The 17384-nt window shown below is 46.4% G+C and overlaps 8 protein-coding genes across 8 annotated transcripts; 3 read left to right on the top strand and 5 right to left on the bottom strand.

The window, feature by feature from the left end:
* Window positions 1-1795: 1795 nt before the first annotated feature.
* Window positions 1796-2235, top strand: PtrM4_112280 (HTH-Tnp-Tc3-2 multi-domain protein; the record flags this gene model as incomplete). Its single annotated transcript, XM_066107976.1, has 2 exons — window positions 1796-2059; window positions 2119-2235. The coding sequence occupies 2 exons, from the start codon at window positions 1796-1798 to the stop codon at window positions 2233-2235; spliced, it is 381 nt and encodes a 126-aa protein (XP_065962425.1).
* A 1760-nt stretch (window positions 2236-3995) lies between these two features.
* On the top strand, window positions 3996-5383 carry PtrM4_112270 (uncharacterized protein; the record flags this gene model as incomplete). Its single annotated transcript, XM_066107975.1, has 5 exons — window positions 3996-4026; window positions 4074-4885; window positions 4992-5017; window positions 5078-5162; window positions 5216-5383. 5 exons carry the CDS (start codon window positions 3996-3998, stop codon window positions 5381-5383), a joined length of 1122 nt encoding a protein of 373 aa, XP_065962424.1.
* A 1081-nt stretch (window positions 5384-6464) lies between these two features.
* PtrM4_112260 (methyltransferase MppJ) lies at window positions 6465-7487 on the bottom strand (the record flags this gene model as incomplete). The annotated part of the gene is made up of 1 exon (XM_001942118.2): window positions 6465-7487. The coding sequence occupies one exon, from the start codon at window positions 7485-7487 to the stop codon at window positions 6465-6467; it is 1023 nt and encodes a 340-aa protein (XP_001942153.1).
* A 1156-nt stretch (window positions 7488-8643) lies between these two features.
* On the top strand, window positions 8644-9832 carry PtrM4_112250 (IlvE, Branched-chain amino acid aminotransferase-4-amino-4-deoxychorismate lyase; the record flags this gene model as incomplete). The annotated part of the gene is made up of 2 exons (XM_066107974.1): window positions 8644-8719; window positions 8766-9832. 2 exons carry the CDS (start codon window positions 8644-8646, stop codon window positions 9830-9832), a joined length of 1143 nt encoding a protein of 380 aa, XP_065962423.1.
* A 794-nt stretch (window positions 9833-10626) lies between these two features.
* Window positions 10627-14070, bottom strand: PtrM4_112240 (uncharacterized protein; the record flags this gene model as incomplete). The annotated part of the gene is made up of 1 exon (XM_066107973.1): window positions 10627-14070. The coding sequence occupies one exon, from the start codon at window positions 14068-14070 to the stop codon at window positions 10627-10629; it is 3444 nt and encodes a 1147-aa protein (XP_065962422.1).
* A 39-nt stretch (window positions 14071-14109) lies between these two features.
* PtrM4_112230 (uncharacterized protein) lies at window positions 14110-14694 on the bottom strand (the record flags this gene model as incomplete). Its single annotated transcript, XM_066107972.1, has 1 exon — window positions 14110-14694. One exon carries the CDS (start codon window positions 14692-14694, stop codon window positions 14110-14112), a length of 585 nt encoding a protein of 194 aa, XP_065962421.1.
* A 207-nt stretch (window positions 14695-14901) lies between these two features.
* Window positions 14902-15444, bottom strand: PtrM4_112220 (uncharacterized protein; the record flags this gene model as incomplete). Its single annotated transcript, XM_066107971.1, has 1 exon — window positions 14902-15444. The coding sequence occupies one exon, from the start codon at window positions 15442-15444 to the stop codon at window positions 14902-14904; it is 543 nt and encodes a 180-aa protein (XP_065962420.1).
* Window positions 15445-16142: 698 nt separating this feature from the next.
* Window positions 16143-17158, bottom strand: PtrM4_112210 (CypX, Cytochrome P450; the record flags this gene model as incomplete). The annotated part of the gene is made up of 2 exons (XM_066107970.1): window positions 16143-16780; window positions 16846-17158. 2 exons carry the CDS (start codon window positions 17156-17158, stop codon window positions 16143-16145), a joined length of 951 nt encoding a protein of 316 aa, XP_065962419.1.
* Between the last annotated feature and the right edge of the window lie 226 nt (window positions 17159-17384).

Genomic DNA, 17384 nt, shown 5'->3' with positions numbered 1-17384 from the left:
GCTGTACTCTATTATGATGGTGAATATGTCTAAATTCTCTATCTATTTAACGTCCATCCCTGTGCAACGAGAAACCCGGTGAACCGAGAACAGCCAATGGAACTGTAGGGATGACGAGTTTTGCAACAAGGCGGTGTTTCATTGGCTCTTCTCGGCCCACAGGATTTCTCGTTGCACAGAGATGGACGTCAGTTGAGAATGTAAAAGCATAAAGACTTACCCATTTGATATTAGGGAGTCCCCCCAACAAACCGCACCTGCTTCTCTCCTTCCTTCGATAAGATCCGAAGTAACTAAACCTCCGAAAGCCCATTGACATGGTATGTGTAGAGGCACTCCCATAGTTGCCTGCAACATCCTGTCTGACATAAAGCGAGTAAAATATCTGGACTCACTAGGCTGCGGTGTAAATAATCTTTCTATCGTTTCCGGGTGTAATACCTCTCCATTTTTCTGCAATAGCATTTCCAAGAGCTTCATAAAATCTTCCGCACTTCCGTAGAGACCAACGCCGCCACAATCATCTGGAGGGTCTTCGGGCCAGACAGCGGCTAAAGTTGAGATTCCATTATCTTCCATCCGGACTGCTAATTTAGGAATCCTTGAACGAATATCTTCAGGAGAAAGAAGCGAAAAGGTCATACTTTTCATTCCTAAAGGGTCGAAGATGTACTTCTTCATATAGTCGCCTAGCTTTAGTCGCTCTGGGTTCGTTCGTTCGACGATTTTACCGGCCCAATCCATACCACAGCCATAATGCCATCCCTCTCCCGGTTCAAAAAGAAGAGGCAGATTGAACCCATAGACCTTGAAATATAAAGCGTCAGCCCCAAGCTTGTACAACATCAGAATAAGATCTCCAAAAGGAGTGTTCAGCGGAATTCAAGAGAAGCTTACGATGTCGCCAGTGGTTCCCTTTTTTGACTCTCCTTTTAGGTTTGTATACCTTGCAAGCTCCTCCGAAAGAGATTCGTACCCCATACCACTTGTATGCGTAACTAGATGATATATCGAGATCTTATTCTCTGCTTTCGACATGATTGGCTGTCCTGTCTCATCAAATCCGTGCAAAATCATGGGTTCCTTCCACTCCATGAGAAAGTCCGAGGCGTAATCATCCAAGCAAAACAAGCCACGTTCGATGCAATGTAAAACCGCAACCATCGTCACAAGTTTAGTACAAGATGCTAGCCATACTACAGTAGAAGGCGTAAAAGATGACGCGCTCGGCTCAGGTGAGATATCTCCCGAGAAATGAGAATATCGTTTGCCTGTCGTAGAGAGTAAGCTTTGATCAATAAGAAGCAGGTACATGCCTAGAACAAATCATTCAGGCTACGCTTCTCGCAAACTGAAGATGTAAGAAATCGAGAACATATTATATCTACCTGCTCTATTGACAGCCAATGTGACAAGGCCGGGAAAGCCTCTACCAGGAGTGTCCATTTTTGCACAGTCCATGGCGATAATAAAGTGAGCGTGCCATGGGCTTTAACAGAACATAAAATTCATTGGAACTACAAATTGAAATAGGAAATGTTTGATTGTTTACTTCTGAATTCTATTACGAATATCCCCTACTGGATTCTACGAGTATGACGTGTACAGCGCTAAAATGACGTGTAAGATAGAAAAGTTGCACATCGTGCATGAAAATGATGTGTACAGAGGTGGCTTTCAAAAGTAATTGCTAGCGCGGTTGGTATTCGGCCCGACATTTCTTGGCACCTTCGGAGTTTTTTGAAGCTGGAGAAAGCAGTAAACTTGCTTTCTTTGGTGTTTCTTTACTGTTACAATGGCTCCTCGTTATACAGATATCTCTACACGTGCCGCTATTCTCACTTTAAAGTCCCGCTTTGTGGGTAGATCAACGAGTCAGATTAGTGAGATCCTAGGCATCTCTCCACGCACTATCGACTCTATCTATAGCCGTGCCTGCCAGCGAGGCTTTGAGCCAAATGGACCAACCTTGAAGATTCTTCCTGAATATCTTGAGGATGCTCCTCGCTCAGGCCGCCCACGCAAGCAAGAGGCTATCCATGAAGCTACTGTTGAGAAAGTACGCCGTGACCGTTATGGACGAGAGAAGAGCTGTGCTGACATAGCTGGTGATCTTAGTCTCTACGGTCACGACGTCTCTTCTACCACAGTGTGGAGAGTTCTCAAGGCAGCAGGATACAAGAAGACCAAGCCGACGAGGAAGCCTGGGTTGACGAGGAAGATGAGACAAGATAGACTTGACTGGTGTCTCGCTTATCAGCACTAGACTCTTGAGGACTAGAAGAACGTTATCTAGTCGGATAAGACCTCTGTTGTGCTGAACCACCGTCGTGGTGGGTATCGAGTGTGGAGAAAGGCAGATGAGGCTTTTACAAGATCTGTGATACGAGAGAGGTGGAAGGGATACTCTGAGTTCATGTTCTGGGGCTGCTTCACGTATAATTACAAAGGTCCCTCCCATGTATGGAGGCCAGAGACAGCTCAAGAGAAGAGAGATGCAGCTCTTAAGATCGATGAGATAAATGAGGTTCTAGAGCCTATTATAAGAGAGGAGTGGGAGCTTACTACGGGCATAAAGAGGATAGGCTTAAGAAATAAGCCTGGTAGAGCTCCTCAATGGAGATGGACTAAGGAGAACGGGAAGCTCACTCGTGGTAGTGATAAAGGTGGTATTGATTGGTGGCGGTATCAAACTGGGGTCCTTCTCCCAAAGCTTATCCCCTTCGCTAAGAAGTGTATGAGAGAGAGACTAGGTACTCTTGTTCAAGAAGATAAGGCTCCCTCTCATGCTCACCACGCCTAGAATCTCATCTACCAACGAGAGGGTGTGGAGAAGCTCTTCTGGTGTGGTAACTCACCTGATCTTAACGCTATTGAACCAGCGTGGTCATGGTTGAAGAGAAGAACTACTAAGAAAGGCGCTCCAAAGAATAGAGGAGAGGCCACAAAAGCATGGCAGCAGGCCTGGAGTGATCTTCCACAGTCACAGATCCAGGCATGGATAGAGAGGATTCCTATCCATGTTCAAAAGATCATTGAACTCGATGGTGGGAATGAGTATAAGGAAGGCAGAGGTCTGCCAAGAGAACGTTGAGACTGATCTGTCTCTGTTTCGGTAGTATTTCGGCTAAATTCAAGACACCCCTGTCAGCAATTACTTTTGAAAGCCACCTCTGTAACGCGAAGGCACTAAACATAGGCCTCTTCTTACTCTTATCGCAATGAACGTTTGATACAGTCATTAGGGATTGTGGCTTCACCTCTTCGTGTAACATGCCACAAAATCAGTCACCGTTAGATCGACAACTGGCCAATCAAACCAACTATCTTGCGGCAGACATCTAGCGCTAAGCCATATACAGAACGTGGGGCTATCAAAAACCGTTGTGCAGCTGCGTGCAGGGGTGAAGCCGCAGTCGCTAGCCATTATTTATACCAGGTTTTAGGTATTATATTCAGTAACCATTGTGGCTTCCCCTCTTATAGCATGCCACTGTACTTATCTCCTTGAAAAATTCACTTTTTGTTGGAAGGCCTTGTACGATCGTACGGTGAATAACAGTAGCTAAGGTAATCTTGTGTATTGGTATTCTGGTGTATGATGATTCTACGAATGTGGGGGCTACGAAGGTATACATAACGTTGGGTCCGAGTTGGGCCGAAGTAGGATCGAGGCGGTACATTGGGCCTTATTAGGCGACACACCGTGTGTATGCCGACACTTTTGGATGGGCAAGAATAATTCAAAAATGCTTACGGCCTGGATTAGCTTTTTTCACCCCATGGAGTCTTTTATGACCTCCAGGCAGTTTGCAACTTCTCTAAAAAAGCACCTAGCAGTCTTAGTAACAACCTCGTTTCTTGGATATCTTATTCTCATCATCGTTTATCGGCTGTTCTTTTCGCGCCTAGCCCATATCCCAGGTCCCAGACTAGCTGCGGCAACGAGGTTATACGAATTTTACTACGATGTTATTCTTAGAGGCCGATTCACCATGAAGATCCAGGAGTTGCACAAACAATACGGTGAGTTGCTTTCTTTCCAGAAGAGACATGATTCTCATCTCGAATAGGACCGATTGTGCGTATCAGCCCATTTGAGGTGCACATTAACGACCCTCAGTATCATGAGACTGTATATTCGCTTACTTCCCCACGAAATAAGTCCGAATGGTTTTTGAAATACCTGAACGTCCCAAAATCAACATTTGCCACGGTCGATCACAAATTGCATCGTCTTCGTCGTTCAGCCATTTCTCCATATTTTTCCAAGCAGAAGGTTCAGGGCTTGGAGCCATTACTCAGGGGGAAGGTGAAGAAACTTTGTGGGCGGGTCCGTGAGTTCTCTGGGACTGGAAAACCACTCATGATAGAGCATGCTTACACCTGTTTTATGACGGACATTATAACGGAGTATACTTGTCCACAATGCTGGAATTATCTTGATATTCCAGACTTGTTTCCTGAATGGCACAAAACCATCAAGGACGTGATGGAAATTGGGATGATTACTCGACATATTCCCTGGGCAATAGTTCCCTTGTTTTTCCTACCTGAATGGTTTGTGTCTCGAACTTTCCCTAAGGTGATGAGAACCAAGAAGTATAGACAAAAGTGTGATGAAGTCGCTAGAGCAGTCTTTCAAGGATCCAAAGCCAAAGACGATACCTTGGAGGGAGAACCATCAACTCACCCCCCTCTTTTCAATGGGCTTGCAAATGCCCGGCTTCCACCCGAAGAAAGAACGGAGGAGAGAGTCAACCATGAGATTGTGAGCCTCATCGGAGCTGGGACGGAGACCACAGCAAATACGCTCGCAGTGATCACTTTCCATGTTCTGGACAAGCCCCAAATACTAAATAGGTTGAGGAACGAGCTAGGAAATGTAATGCATGACGGGATTTCGGTTCATATGTTAGAGCAGTTACCTTACTTAGTTGGTTGCCTTCAATTAACATTAGTATGGAAACTAGCAAGCTAATATCTACTAGACAGGAGTTATATTCGAAGGCCTTAGGTTAGTAATGTCATTGTATCACCTATTTGTATAAATAGAGCTGACATATTTATATCTCAGGCTCTCCTATGGATTATCCCATCGTTCTCAGCGGAGTTCACCAGAAGGGCCACTCTACTACAAGGATATTAAAATTCCGCCAAACGTAAGCTCGAGAAGGGAACTCTAGATCGTTTTCCATCACTAACCATAGCAAAGACCCCTGTCGGCATGACGTCTGTTATGATTCATCACGATGAATCCATATTCCCTCGCTCGCACGACTTTATTCCTGAGCGTTGGACAGATCTACAAGAGCGAAAGATTTTGAACAAATACCTAGTAGCATTTGGTAGAGGTTCAAGACAGTGCGTTGGGATGAAGTAAGTTTGAATGTTCAACTCCCAAATTTTCCAATCGTCCACAGATGTTATTTACTAATAGATCTTCAATGATTTAGTTTGGCTTGGTCAAATCTATATCTCACTGTAGCGACTTTGTTTACAACCTTCAATATGCAGCTCTACCAAACAAGCAGAGCTGACGTTGATATCAAACATGATACTTTTGTACCACAACCACAAAGAGGAAGTTCAGGCGTTCGGGTTTTAATTGAATAGATTTTTGTCGCAGACTGGATCATTCTAGGAATATATGGATCAAAGCTGGACTGAGCGCTCGGTCTGGAAGATGAAGCGCTCTCATTGGCGAACTGATCCTTGACAATATATAGTTTGATATCTTCTGAGTCTCGGCAGGACAGCAGAATCTGATCAAATCCCTCACGCTTGATATCCTATCAGTCCCACAGCTCCAACAGTTATTGTTGGAGTGGGTGAACCGTACGCATAGGGAAGAAGTTGAGGATTGACTGAGGTTGTATTGTACAAGCTATGGAAAGTTTATGTAGGTGAGTGACCATAAACAGCGCTAGTCTCAGATAGGCATCGTCCCATCACCAAACCGTGACAGTTATGAGCTTGGTGCTATGAAATCGCATATCGATTCTCCCTGCATATTTTGTATCTCTGTGTACAGAGGTGCCCTTCAAAAGTTCTGTCCTGCCAAGAACAACCCAGCCGAAGTCTAGCCGCCTCACCCAAGGCTTATTGTTGCAGTACAATGCAGTCAATTAAAGTGTAACCGCGCGAGGCAGTCATCAGAGTATATTGTGTTCTGTTGTTGTTGTGCTGTCATGGCCACCTTATATGTAGCCATAATCAGGGTCTATTTACATGACGTATCTCTGATGCTGGTGAGGGGAGAAAGTGCTCATGGAGGGGAGGGAGGAGCGCCAGGACAACGCACGTGACATGCGCAATACCTTTGCCTCACAAACCGCAACACTGTCCCTATTTACTCACATCTAGGAATCTCCACTGCGTAGGTATAACGTGCTTGAACGATAGTGGTGGTTCGCTGCGGGGGGGTATTCGACCCACAGAGACGGACGTTAGCTATCTCGTCCTTATAGCCTCTCTAGTTCAAAAATTACGGATAACGTGAAAGACCTAATAAGATGCTTTTTTACACAACGCCATCCACCCTCCTCAAAGACACCTTCCCATTCTTCAAGTGTCGGAATATAGACTCCCATCATAGCGTGACCAAATTCAAAGCCCAAAGTAAAGATAGGCACATTGTCGACGTTGGTTGAGTACTTGCAGTGAGTTTTATCGGTGTTCAGTAGGATCCGAGTACCGTCACCGAGGAGAAAGCGGCGGACCTTAGGAAAGGCAGTACGCAACTTTTGGAGTGTAGCAATACAGTTCTCTCGAGGCCAGAAATCGTGGCCCATCATAAAGCATGTTAGAAGATCGACCTGAGCAAACTCGTCGCGGTAGCTCAATGCGCGCACGTCACCCACAACAAAAGACAACCGATCTCCAAAGCCACGCTTAATCGCGTCGGACCTAGCGACCTCTGTGGACGGTTTAGCGATATCTACGCCGAGACCAACAGTCCCAGGATATCTTTCAAGGATCTCCATTAACCGCTCGCCGCTTCCACTTCCTAGATCAACGACCGAATGGATTTTATAATCGATTCCATCCATAGCTAGCCAAAATGCTGGGTCGAAATGTTCGCGGCTGATGTCTTTGGAAGCGTACGAGATCGCAACCGAGTCTCGTTGGTAGAATTTTCCTGTGCGATTTTCGTTCCGTACCACGTACTGCATACGCGAGAGGAGTCCACCTGACCCAAGAGTGAGCCAATGGAAAATGGATTTCGATCGGTAGACCTCATCAAATAGCTTGCCAGCCGTGGCTGTGTGGTTGTCGTACTCGACCACATGTACGACAGCCAGCGCGGTGACTAAGCCGTGGATAGAGTCATAATGTAGGTCATGTTGCGCTGCAAATTCTTTGACATCCGTCTTATTTCCGTTCCGGAGTTGATCAAGCAGCCCAATTTCCCAGGCAGCGCCGATTGATGCGGCAGCGATGGCCGAGTTAAATATATAGGCGACGTCGCGATTTGAATCGACCATATTAAGACTGTGTCCAACACAAGATAAGAAAACAAAAGAACAATAACAGATCTAGAATGTGACTTATAACGATTCAATAAGATAGAGGATTAGTCGTTCCTTGAGTAAAGAGATTGGCTTAGATATGGCAGATCAGATTGTAACAACGAAGCCTCAGCCTAAAAAAATGCTACTAGAATTTTGACCAGAAGGAAACATGTTATATAGCTGAGGCTAGTAGTAATTTCTCACTCTTTAGATTAACTAGGGTATGTAAAACTATGTAGCCGGTTATGTTACAGCCGGAAGTCAGTATTCCGAAACATAGACCTTTAATACGGCTACCTCAGGGCTTATTATAGATTGGGTAGCTTTTGAGATAGTACCTTACAGGATATGATAGTGTCGGACGGTACTAGGTAAACAGTTGTCAGAATATGGGCATATTTTGGGTGGTGGACAAAATCTGGGTGTTCGGAGCACCCAGATTCTGTGGATCAGTTAAAATTAGTCAGCGCGCACGATCCACCGCGATCCAACTGATCGAACTGCGTTGGATCAGAAACAACACAATACGACACCACATCAGACCAGAATAATACAATTAATCCCTATCATATTATTAGATTATTATCCCCGTCTTTGATAACCCATCACAATCTGACAACAGTACACGGCAGTTCTTGATGGTTTGACCGGGACCATAGCCGTTACCGTGACACTAGCCGTTACCGTGACACTAGCCGTTACCGTGACACTAGCCGTTACCGTGACACTAGCCGTTACCGTGACACTAGCCGTTACCGTGACACTAGCCGTTACCGTGACATTAGCCGTTACCGTGACACTAGCCGTTACCGTGACACTATCCGTACTCTACTACTCATACTAATAATACAAAGCTACTAATTCCATAGTCAACACCAATGTAAGTCAGATAATTGCGAGCTACACATTGGTTTATTATCCCCTACATATCGACTCTACACTATCGGCTACTATAACTAAGGCTTCAGCTTATCCCCTTGTATTCGTTGTTCCGTATTTCGTTGTCTCGCTTGCCTTCATAGTAATTGATTAGTAAGTACGAAATCTAGATTTATATTCAAGTGGTTTAACTAATCTTTGCCGTAAGAGTAACAAGCTACTAAGAGAATACTAAGGACTACAATTTATCATGTCGGGTTTTCCGCCTCCTCCAGTAGCTACTATTGATTGGAACAAAGCCGACAATAACCGTCAAGTATATGAAGGTGTGTGCATACTAGGTATTAGAAAATAAAAGACTTATAGTTGTAGTAAATGGTCACATTGAATCCACGTACTCGAAAACCACTGGGGAATGGACACCTCTTAAGTTCGTTTCAGATCCTTATATGCGCGTCCACGGCATGTCGCCAGCTCTGAACTACGGCCAACAGGCTTTAGAAGGGTTCAAAGCCTTCCGTACGCCTGGCGATCCCGGTAGAATTGTCCTGTTCCGTCCCAACCTCAACGCCATCCGCTTTCAGCATTCAAGCATCGTCCTTTCGATGCCGCCTGTCCCCGTTGAGATGTTTCTCCGAGCTTGCAGGGCTGCTGTAGCTCTGAACGCTAACTACGTTCCACCGTATGAGTCCGGGGGAGCGCTTTATGTTCGACCGCAGCTGTATGGGACAAGCGCTCACCTTGGACTCAGTGCACCAAGTGAGTATACATTCTGTGTCTTTGTAGTTCCGACAACATGTGCCCACCTTGGAACACAGCCAGTTAAGGCACTTATCTTAGACGATTTTGACCGCGCAGCACCAAAGGGTACAGGTCACGCAAAGGTGGGTGGAAATTATGCACCCGTAATTCGTTGGAGCGACAAGGCACGCGCAGAAGGATTTGGTATCACACTACACTTAGACAGTGTGCATCACAAAGAGGTCGATGAGTTTAGCTCTTGCGCATTCATTGGCGTGCACTCCCAGGGCGATTCAAACATAACATTAGTGGTACCTGACTCTCGTTGCACAATCGATAGCGTCACGAGCGACAGTGTTCAGCATATCGCTCAACAATTGGGATGGAAGGTGGAAAAGCGCCCTGTCGATTACAAAGAGTTGCCCTCTTTTAGCGAAGTCCTTGGAGTGGGGACTTCAGTGGTCCTAATACCGATCAAATCCATCACTCGACGATCTATTACACAAGGAATGCCTAGCACTCCACGCCTCCAAGTTGAGGCTGAGTCTGAGATTATTACATATCTATCCGAAGAACAAAACAAGGGTGGTTTAGTGTTTTCCACGTTGTTGAATCAACTGAGCGCCATCCAACGGGGCAAGGCCTACGACGAGTTTGGATGGCTTTTTACTGTGCACGAAGAAGACCGAAATATCTAACGTCTCTCCCTGAGTGCTGGGATACCTGCCGTGCTGGAACAAATGAGAGGGGTACTTTGACTTTCAACACTTCGCTTTCTGCGCGCATACTGAAAATCTTGAGGAGATTATGACACCTACTATCCATCACCCCGTAGCGAGAAAATCACTAAAGTCTGTCCCTATGTGACGAAAAACCCTGTGTGCCGAAAATAACCAACCGGATCATGAGGGTCGTAGAGAAGAGTATCATCCTTGCGATCCGGTTGGTCATTTTCGGCTCACAGGGTTTTTCGTCACATAAGCGCAGACTTTAGAAAGCTAGTAAAAATACAAATTAACTTTTCACCTCACCCACGCGTGCAACAACTATCTTCATTTACCTCTAATGTATAGCTATTGCTTTTTCTTGTTGAGGCAGTGCCACCTTGTTGCTGTTACAGCGGCTTGTTGCTTTGGCTCAGCTAAATTCATTGCTTCTGCAGTCTTGCATAGACTGCGACAATAGGCAATACATTAGTAGTACCGTCCACGATACAGTGTTTGTATACTTTAGTTTTTTATGCCTCTTATCTGATAAGTTCTCACATTGCTAGTGTCAGATATAATGAGATATTGCACAAAAGTGATGGATGTTGATGATTGTCTGTATTGTGTTCTGTCTATCGTGTGTCCGCGCTTGTGGCCCTCTTGAGGGGCGCACTGACCCTCTCTACGCTGATTGGTTGCTGCCAACGTCGAGTAACCCTGCTATCTGACACACCCCCTCAGCTTGGAAGCCCTGATTGCAAGCTGCATAAACTGGTTAATCGATCCTACATATAGAGGCCTTCCAGATGCTCCTGCAACTTCTCAAGCTCAGCTTCTTTCAACGGGGATTCTTTGCGTTTAACAAGTCCCAACTGATCAAGGAAACTGGCCCATTTATTGGCTGGCAGTGACTTGGTGAATCCGTCTGCGATCATGTTGTCAGACGGAACATATTCTACCTTGATCGTCTTTCGGGTAACTTCTTGTCGTAGCCAATGATTGTGTATGTCAACGTGCCGAAGCTTTGTTTGCAATTTGGCAACGTCTTCATTTACTAGACGGATTGTCTGGGTATTGTCGCACTTGATTGTGATAATTGGATTGCTTAGGTTTACCTGAAGCTCCTTCAACAACCGCGACGTAAAGATTGCCTCCTTAGCAACTTGTGATAGGGCAAGCAGCTCTGCTTCTGTTGTTGATGTTGTCACAGTATCTTGCTTACTTGCTCTCCAAGCGATGAGTCCTCCGAACAGCTTAATTGCGTATCCTTGCGAGCTTTTCCTGTCTAGTGTGTTGTCTGCAAATGATGCGTCACTTGCTACCTCAAGGCCATCGCCTCTACCGAGTTCGAGGGCTAGGGATTCTGTTTTCTTGAGGTACAGGAGCACACGGTCTGCAGCGTCCTGGTGTTCTGTACTTGGATTGACTAGGAAGCGAGCAAGTCGTGATGTTGCAAAGGCTATGTCGGGTCTTGTTGTGACTGCAGCGAATAGAAGCGAGCCAATCTTGCGCTGGTAGCGGTTGATCTCGGACGGCTCTGCTAGGTCACTCCTGGGTCTGAGTTCCATGCCTGACATCGGCGTGTCATGTCTGATGTCTTGTCGGCTTGCTAGTTGGCTGATTTTGTCTGCGTATGCGGCTTGAGATAGCTGTATGGTCTTCTGCTTGCGATCACGAATGACCTCTACGCCGAGAAACCACTGTAAGTTGTCTCCTCCCGTACAAGCGTATTTTTCTTGGATCTGGTTGATGGCCTTCATTGCCTCTGATTCTTGCTTTGAATGGTACGCAACGATGATGTCGTCCACATAGAAGAAGATGATAACTCCGTCTTTGATCATGCAGCATGGCTCCTGTGGTATTTGTTGAAACCCTATCGAAGCAAGAGTTGCAGTGAATTCTTTCTGCCACAGTAATGGTGAGATCCGGAGCCCATATAGTGCCTTTTGCACTTTAAGTAGAGTGCCAGGCTTCTGATATCCTTTTGGCATCCTCATGTATATTTCTCTGTCGATTGTAGCATGCACAAAAGCATTAGTGACGTCGTATTGCTTTAGCTCAAGATCGTATTTGGCGGCGATTGCCATGAGCATTCTGAATGAGCGTCCTGCCAATGTTGCTGCGTATGTGTCTTGGGAGGTGATGTTGCGTTGTTGGTCTCCCCTTACCACCAATCTTGCCTTGCATTTGATGAGGCGGTGATGCTTGTCGAGTTTGTAGGTGTATACCCACATACAGTCTAGGATCTGGTGCCCTGCTCGTTTGACTGGTGATGCTTGGACCTCAGTCCATGACTTCATTTGTTGGTGACTCCGAAGGTGTGTCTTTTCTGCTTCCTTGAACATGTCGTATAGTGGATGGTCTTCCAGCTTTGAGTATGCTGTTGGGAGTGGCGGTAGCTGGTTACGATAGGGCTTGATTCCCTTAGATAGCAGTCTCTTCACCTGAGCCTTGTCGATTGGCTTTCCTTCGTGTTGACCAATGTGTCCTGATTCGGTGCCGGCCATGAATGCGGCTGCCCATGGACTGGTCATTGATGTTGATTGGTTGGACATGTTCGTCATATCCTCGTTGTTCACCTCTCCTTGAACTAGCAAGGCCACAGGTGGAGGAGTTGGTGGCGGGGTTAGATATGCCTCTACCACCTTCCTTCCTTGGTGGTATCTGGTTTTCTGAGTGCGCGGGCTCTCTTCCTGCGTCGTATCGTCCTCGTAGAACGTCTCGGTTTCTGGTTGTTGGCTCTGAGTACCTGGGAGTTCGACTGTTCTCACCCAAGTTGCGATTTCCTCTAGGGTGTTGTGCATGAGATTGTCCATCAGGTCCTCAGTCTTGCCATTGAAGATTGTTTCTTCGTTAAACACTACGTCGCGAGTGCTGATTACCTTTGCCATGGATGGGATCCAGATGCGGTAGATGTTTGTTGACTGATATCCCACAAGATACCCAATCCAGGCTTTTGGGTCCAGCCGTTGCAGCCTTGACTTTCCTTGGTGGGTATCGTCTGTCATTGCAAAGGCTTTGCACCCATATGCTCTTAGATGAGCTTGGTTTGGTCTTCGGGGTCCGGTGACTATGCCATTTGTGGCAGCTGCGCGCGTGAAGAATATTTCGTAAGGCGATTTCCACTTGTTTGGATAATTTGGCGTTCGATTGTATAGGTATACCGCCGCTCTGGTTATCTCTGGCCAGAGTTCCCATGGAAGATTCGCATCTAGTCGAATTGCGCGTGCCTTTTCTTTTATCACACCCCCTGAGCGTTCGGCTCCTCCGTTCTGCGCTTGTGTGTCTGGAGCGGAAGGCTCGAGTCTGATTGATAGGGACGTGCACCATTTCTCGACTTCTTGCTTAACTGTGATGATCTCGTTGTCTGTTTCAATGACCTTGACCGTAATGTTGAACTGTTTCTTCATAAATTGGATAAAGAGGGCTAATAGGCGAATAATAGAGCGTGCTGGCCTATTGTCTTTGAAGTAGAAATCCCAAACGTATCGGGAGTTTCGGCAAGTTATTAGCATCTGACTCTTTTCCTTAGTGAAGCTGTCTGCCTCGTACTCATAGAAGTCGATTGCAATTCTTTCTCCAGGACCTTCATCATTTAGTCTTAGCGCCCTTCTTATTTGGCGCTTCGACTTTGATCTGCCGCAAGCGTCACATTGTACTGTGGTGATTCCTTTGATCCTCACCCCCTCAGATTGCTGTATGAGGTGTTCAATAGCGGATGGCCCTGGATGTCCTAGTCGTTTATGCCATAGCATAGCTGTCGCCCTTTGTGGTGATCGCTTGGTTCGATTCATACGCACATGGAAGGCTGAGTCGAATAGAGTGGTGTCTTCGATAATCCATTGCCCATGGCGTTCCGATAGGATAGCAATGATTGTTCCATCCCATCGTCGCAGGCTTGTTGGATCTTCCCGATTGTCCCACCATATTCCTTGTCGTCGGAGTAGCCTGAATGATACTAGGCTGCAGAGGAAGTCTGGACACCACGCAACGTTGACTATGTGCAGGGCTTGTTTGTCCTGAGATCCCTCTGTTGTCAATGTGACAGCTCCGTATCCTCGTATCCAGACTTTGGAACTGCCGGCCCAGATGTAGTCCCCTGGCGTCGACGGGCGTACGTCTTCAATTCTTGAGAGGTCGTTGCAGATGTGCGTAGTCGAGCCGGAATCCAGGATGAAGGCATCCTTTAATGGATATCCTTGTTGGCTTGCGCTGAATGCCGCTTTCATCGTGCCCTCATCAATTCTTGAGATTTCGCGTCCATCTAGTCATTCAATGACTGCGTCCGGTGTTTGTGATGTCTTGATATGAGGTGTAATCGATCGTGACGTTGTCGAGAATCGAGGTCGTTTAGTCTCTAGGGACATTTCCTGCATCGTTCTCTGTAAGTTGGTGTCATTTTCAAGTTTGTACTGTACTAATCTTGCGATGCCTCGATTTGGCTTGAACCATTCAGGTGCCTTGGCTTTGTTCACATAGTAGCAGTCAGATATCTCATGACGCTGTTCACAGGCAGGACATATGTCTCCAGCTTTCGCTGAATTCCTCTCCGGGATCTGCTTGGTTCTGGTACTTTGACCATCCATCTTGCGTTTGTTTGATTGCCTAGGGTTTCCCCGGCCTTGGTTGGATGGCGCTCTTAATTCCACACTAGAGGCGTCCCTCAGTGTGTCCGAGTCGGGTTCACCGCTCGCCGCGTATGAGTCTCCTACCGCGAAGGCGCTCTTTGGCTTCCCTCTTGATGGATAATGAAGACTCATATATTCACGGAAGAGTTTCATCATCCTTTTCCTATTCATGGCTTTCTTATCGTACCCTGGCCCTTGGAACCCTGCGGTCCAGGTTGATGCCATTTTAGATACGGAGCCTAGGAAGTCGTCTATTACGGCTTGTGTTTGCATAGCCTCGGCCACCTCAAGGGTTTCAGCTCGAGTTGCAGCCTGATCGTATTCATTTAGTCACGTCTCCCAGTTTGTGGTTGAACGCATTGGCTTGAGTGCGGCTTGGTATCTCTCTCGTGCTCGCGCTCTCTCCTCGTCTTCATCCACTCCAACTGTGTCTTAGAGGGCGGTTATCCAGTCGCGCAGCGTGCCGTTCTCGGTGCAGCAGCTAAGTTGTAAATGGGGTGTTACGGTTGTAAGGATGTGTTCGACCATCTTTGAGATTTTGTTGCTTTCTTCTTGATAGTCCCTCTCCCGTATTTTGTATAACTCAAGGCGCAGCTTATAGTCGTCGCGATCCTCCTTATACGCTTCTTGTCCTTTCTCTAAGAGTTCTGACACTCGCGTTGGTATAGTGGGGATTCGTGAGGTTGTTGTCGACATTTCTGTAGTGTCTTGTGCTGATCCTCGCGTGTTGCCTCTAGCGTTTCGGGTGGTATGCGATAAGGCAGCTGAGGGGCTACTTGACGGTTCATACTGCGAAATGTCTGGGGGTAGCGGAGCCTCCGGTTGGATGCGCTGGAGTCGCACTCCTTCGGGGTCCAACAGTGGCCAAATGCCTTGCGACTGGCATTTCAGCTTAAGTTGGCGGTACCAAGGGATCCAGTTGCTTGAGTCGGTGAGGATGACCGTCGCGTCCCGTTGGGTCTGGATTGTTGCCATTTTCGTGGTTTTATCGCTCGTTATTGAGGCAGTGAGACTCTTAATTGTCAGATATAATGAGATATTGCACAAAAGTGATGGATGTTGATGATTGTCTGTATTGTGTTCTGTCTATCGTGTGTCCGCGCTTGTGGCCCTCTTGAGGGGCGCACTGACCCTCTCTACGCTGATTGGTTGCTGCCAACGTCGAGTAACCCTGCTATCTGACAGCTAGGTACTGCTTTGGTCAGCTCTTCGAGCTTCGACAGATCGCGCTTCGGGTTTAAGATATTGTAATGCTTCTAGATACCATCTACAGCAACTTTCTCTCCTAGTAGCTAGAACTATAACTCCTGGTCAGCTGGTTGTTCCTGTACAACAGTCACTCGTGTGACATTAGTGTCGCCATACGGCATCGTTATCTCAGTCGAGTTAACAAGATAAAGGTGAAAGTAGTCGTTGTCATTTACACATCTACAGCCATTTTAGTACTGAGTTACATAGCCCTAAGAAATACACACCAAACTCACAACTATGGGCGAGGCATAGCAAGGATAGGCTAGGTCAATTCATATCTAACAAGGCAAGCGTAATTATGCACTACGAATCCTGATGTAATAGATCACGTAAGAAACTAACTAGTTATGCTAGATAATAAACAATCGCTGGCATAGTAATTGCTTTAAGCTGACCGAGATTTTTCCCTTTAAAATGCGTTTCTAGGAACGAGAACAGAATTGTAAGATAGGGCCGTGTTTCTGGCCTGATATATAATCCTGGAGCATGTACTCAGGCGGTACTATATCATCAATAGTAGAACACAGCTCTTCGGCATCAGCTATGCGAAAGTCGAATTTCCAGAGGAGATGAGCAAATGTTAACATGATCTGTGCGATTGCAAGAGGTTTTCCAACGCAACTACGTGGCCCAATGTTGAAAGGAAAATATGGTTGGCGGAGATTTTTGTGCTCTTGATTCTCGGACTTTGCTGCACCTTTGTTCGGAAGCCATCGCTCGGGTATGTAAGTATCCGGATCGGACCAATTTTGGGGGCTGCGGTGCATAGCATAGATGCCAGAACCAACCTCGCAACCAGCTGGTATATAGTCTCCGTTGATCTGGGTCCCACCTATTTCCACTTCTCGCCAGAGAGGCCCTCCAGCAGGAGGCGTGATGCGCAGCGCTTCGTCGAGACATGCCCGAAGAAATACACACGAATTGAGTTTGGGACCAAAGACTATGTCGCCCTCGGAATCGAATATTGTCCGTACCTCCTCTCTCGCACGTGAATAGCATCGTGGTGACCAGCTTAAATAGTGAGATAGAGATGCCATCGCTGTAGACGTTGTATCAGTTCCTAGCAACGTATTGTTAGAGAGAAGAACGTTTAGTATTATACATAAGAATAGAGGCGGAACTTACCGGCTACTATAAATGTCGCTGTCTCGGTGCTGATTTCTATCGGGCTTAACCCAGTACTAGAGTCAGGATGCTTGCACTGCTGTAGAAAGCTAAAAATGTCCTTGACAGGGCCTGCCGGGCCTTTTTTAAGGCGTTGCTGCAAAAGCTCGCGCAGGAACTTAACAAATTTAGCTCCACCTTCTTTAGCTTTGAAGAATAGTTGTCGATCAAACCCTCTGCTAAGAGCCAGCTCCGGGGCCTGCATAAGTACACCCAGCCGTACGTTTGACTTTTCGATTGCTTCCACTACATAGCGAAAATGTGGTTCTTCCATCGTGCGGTAGTCTAACCCGAAGGTCACAGCCGTTATAACATCAAAAGCAAGATTAGTAACTATGTTCGCTAATGTTAGAACTTTTAGGAAGTAAAAATTGAAGTTGGATGAGAGACTTGCATGAGTGTGCCATATTGATCGAATCCGACCACGCATCGCCACTCTCGCATCCTAGGCAGATTTGGTCATTTATAACCTTACAAAATCTTTGAATTCTTTCCTGGAT

This window comes from Pyrenophora tritici-repentis, chromosome 5 (genome assembly GCF_003171515.1).
Source record: "Pyrenophora tritici-repentis strain M4 chromosome 5, whole genome shotgun sequence".
Taxonomy (NCBI): domain Eukaryota; kingdom Fungi; phylum Ascomycota; class Dothideomycetes; order Pleosporales; family Pleosporaceae; genus Pyrenophora; species Pyrenophora tritici-repentis.
The sequence above is the reverse complement of the archived record's forward strand: the minus strand, read 5'-3'. Positions and strand labels throughout refer to the sequence as shown.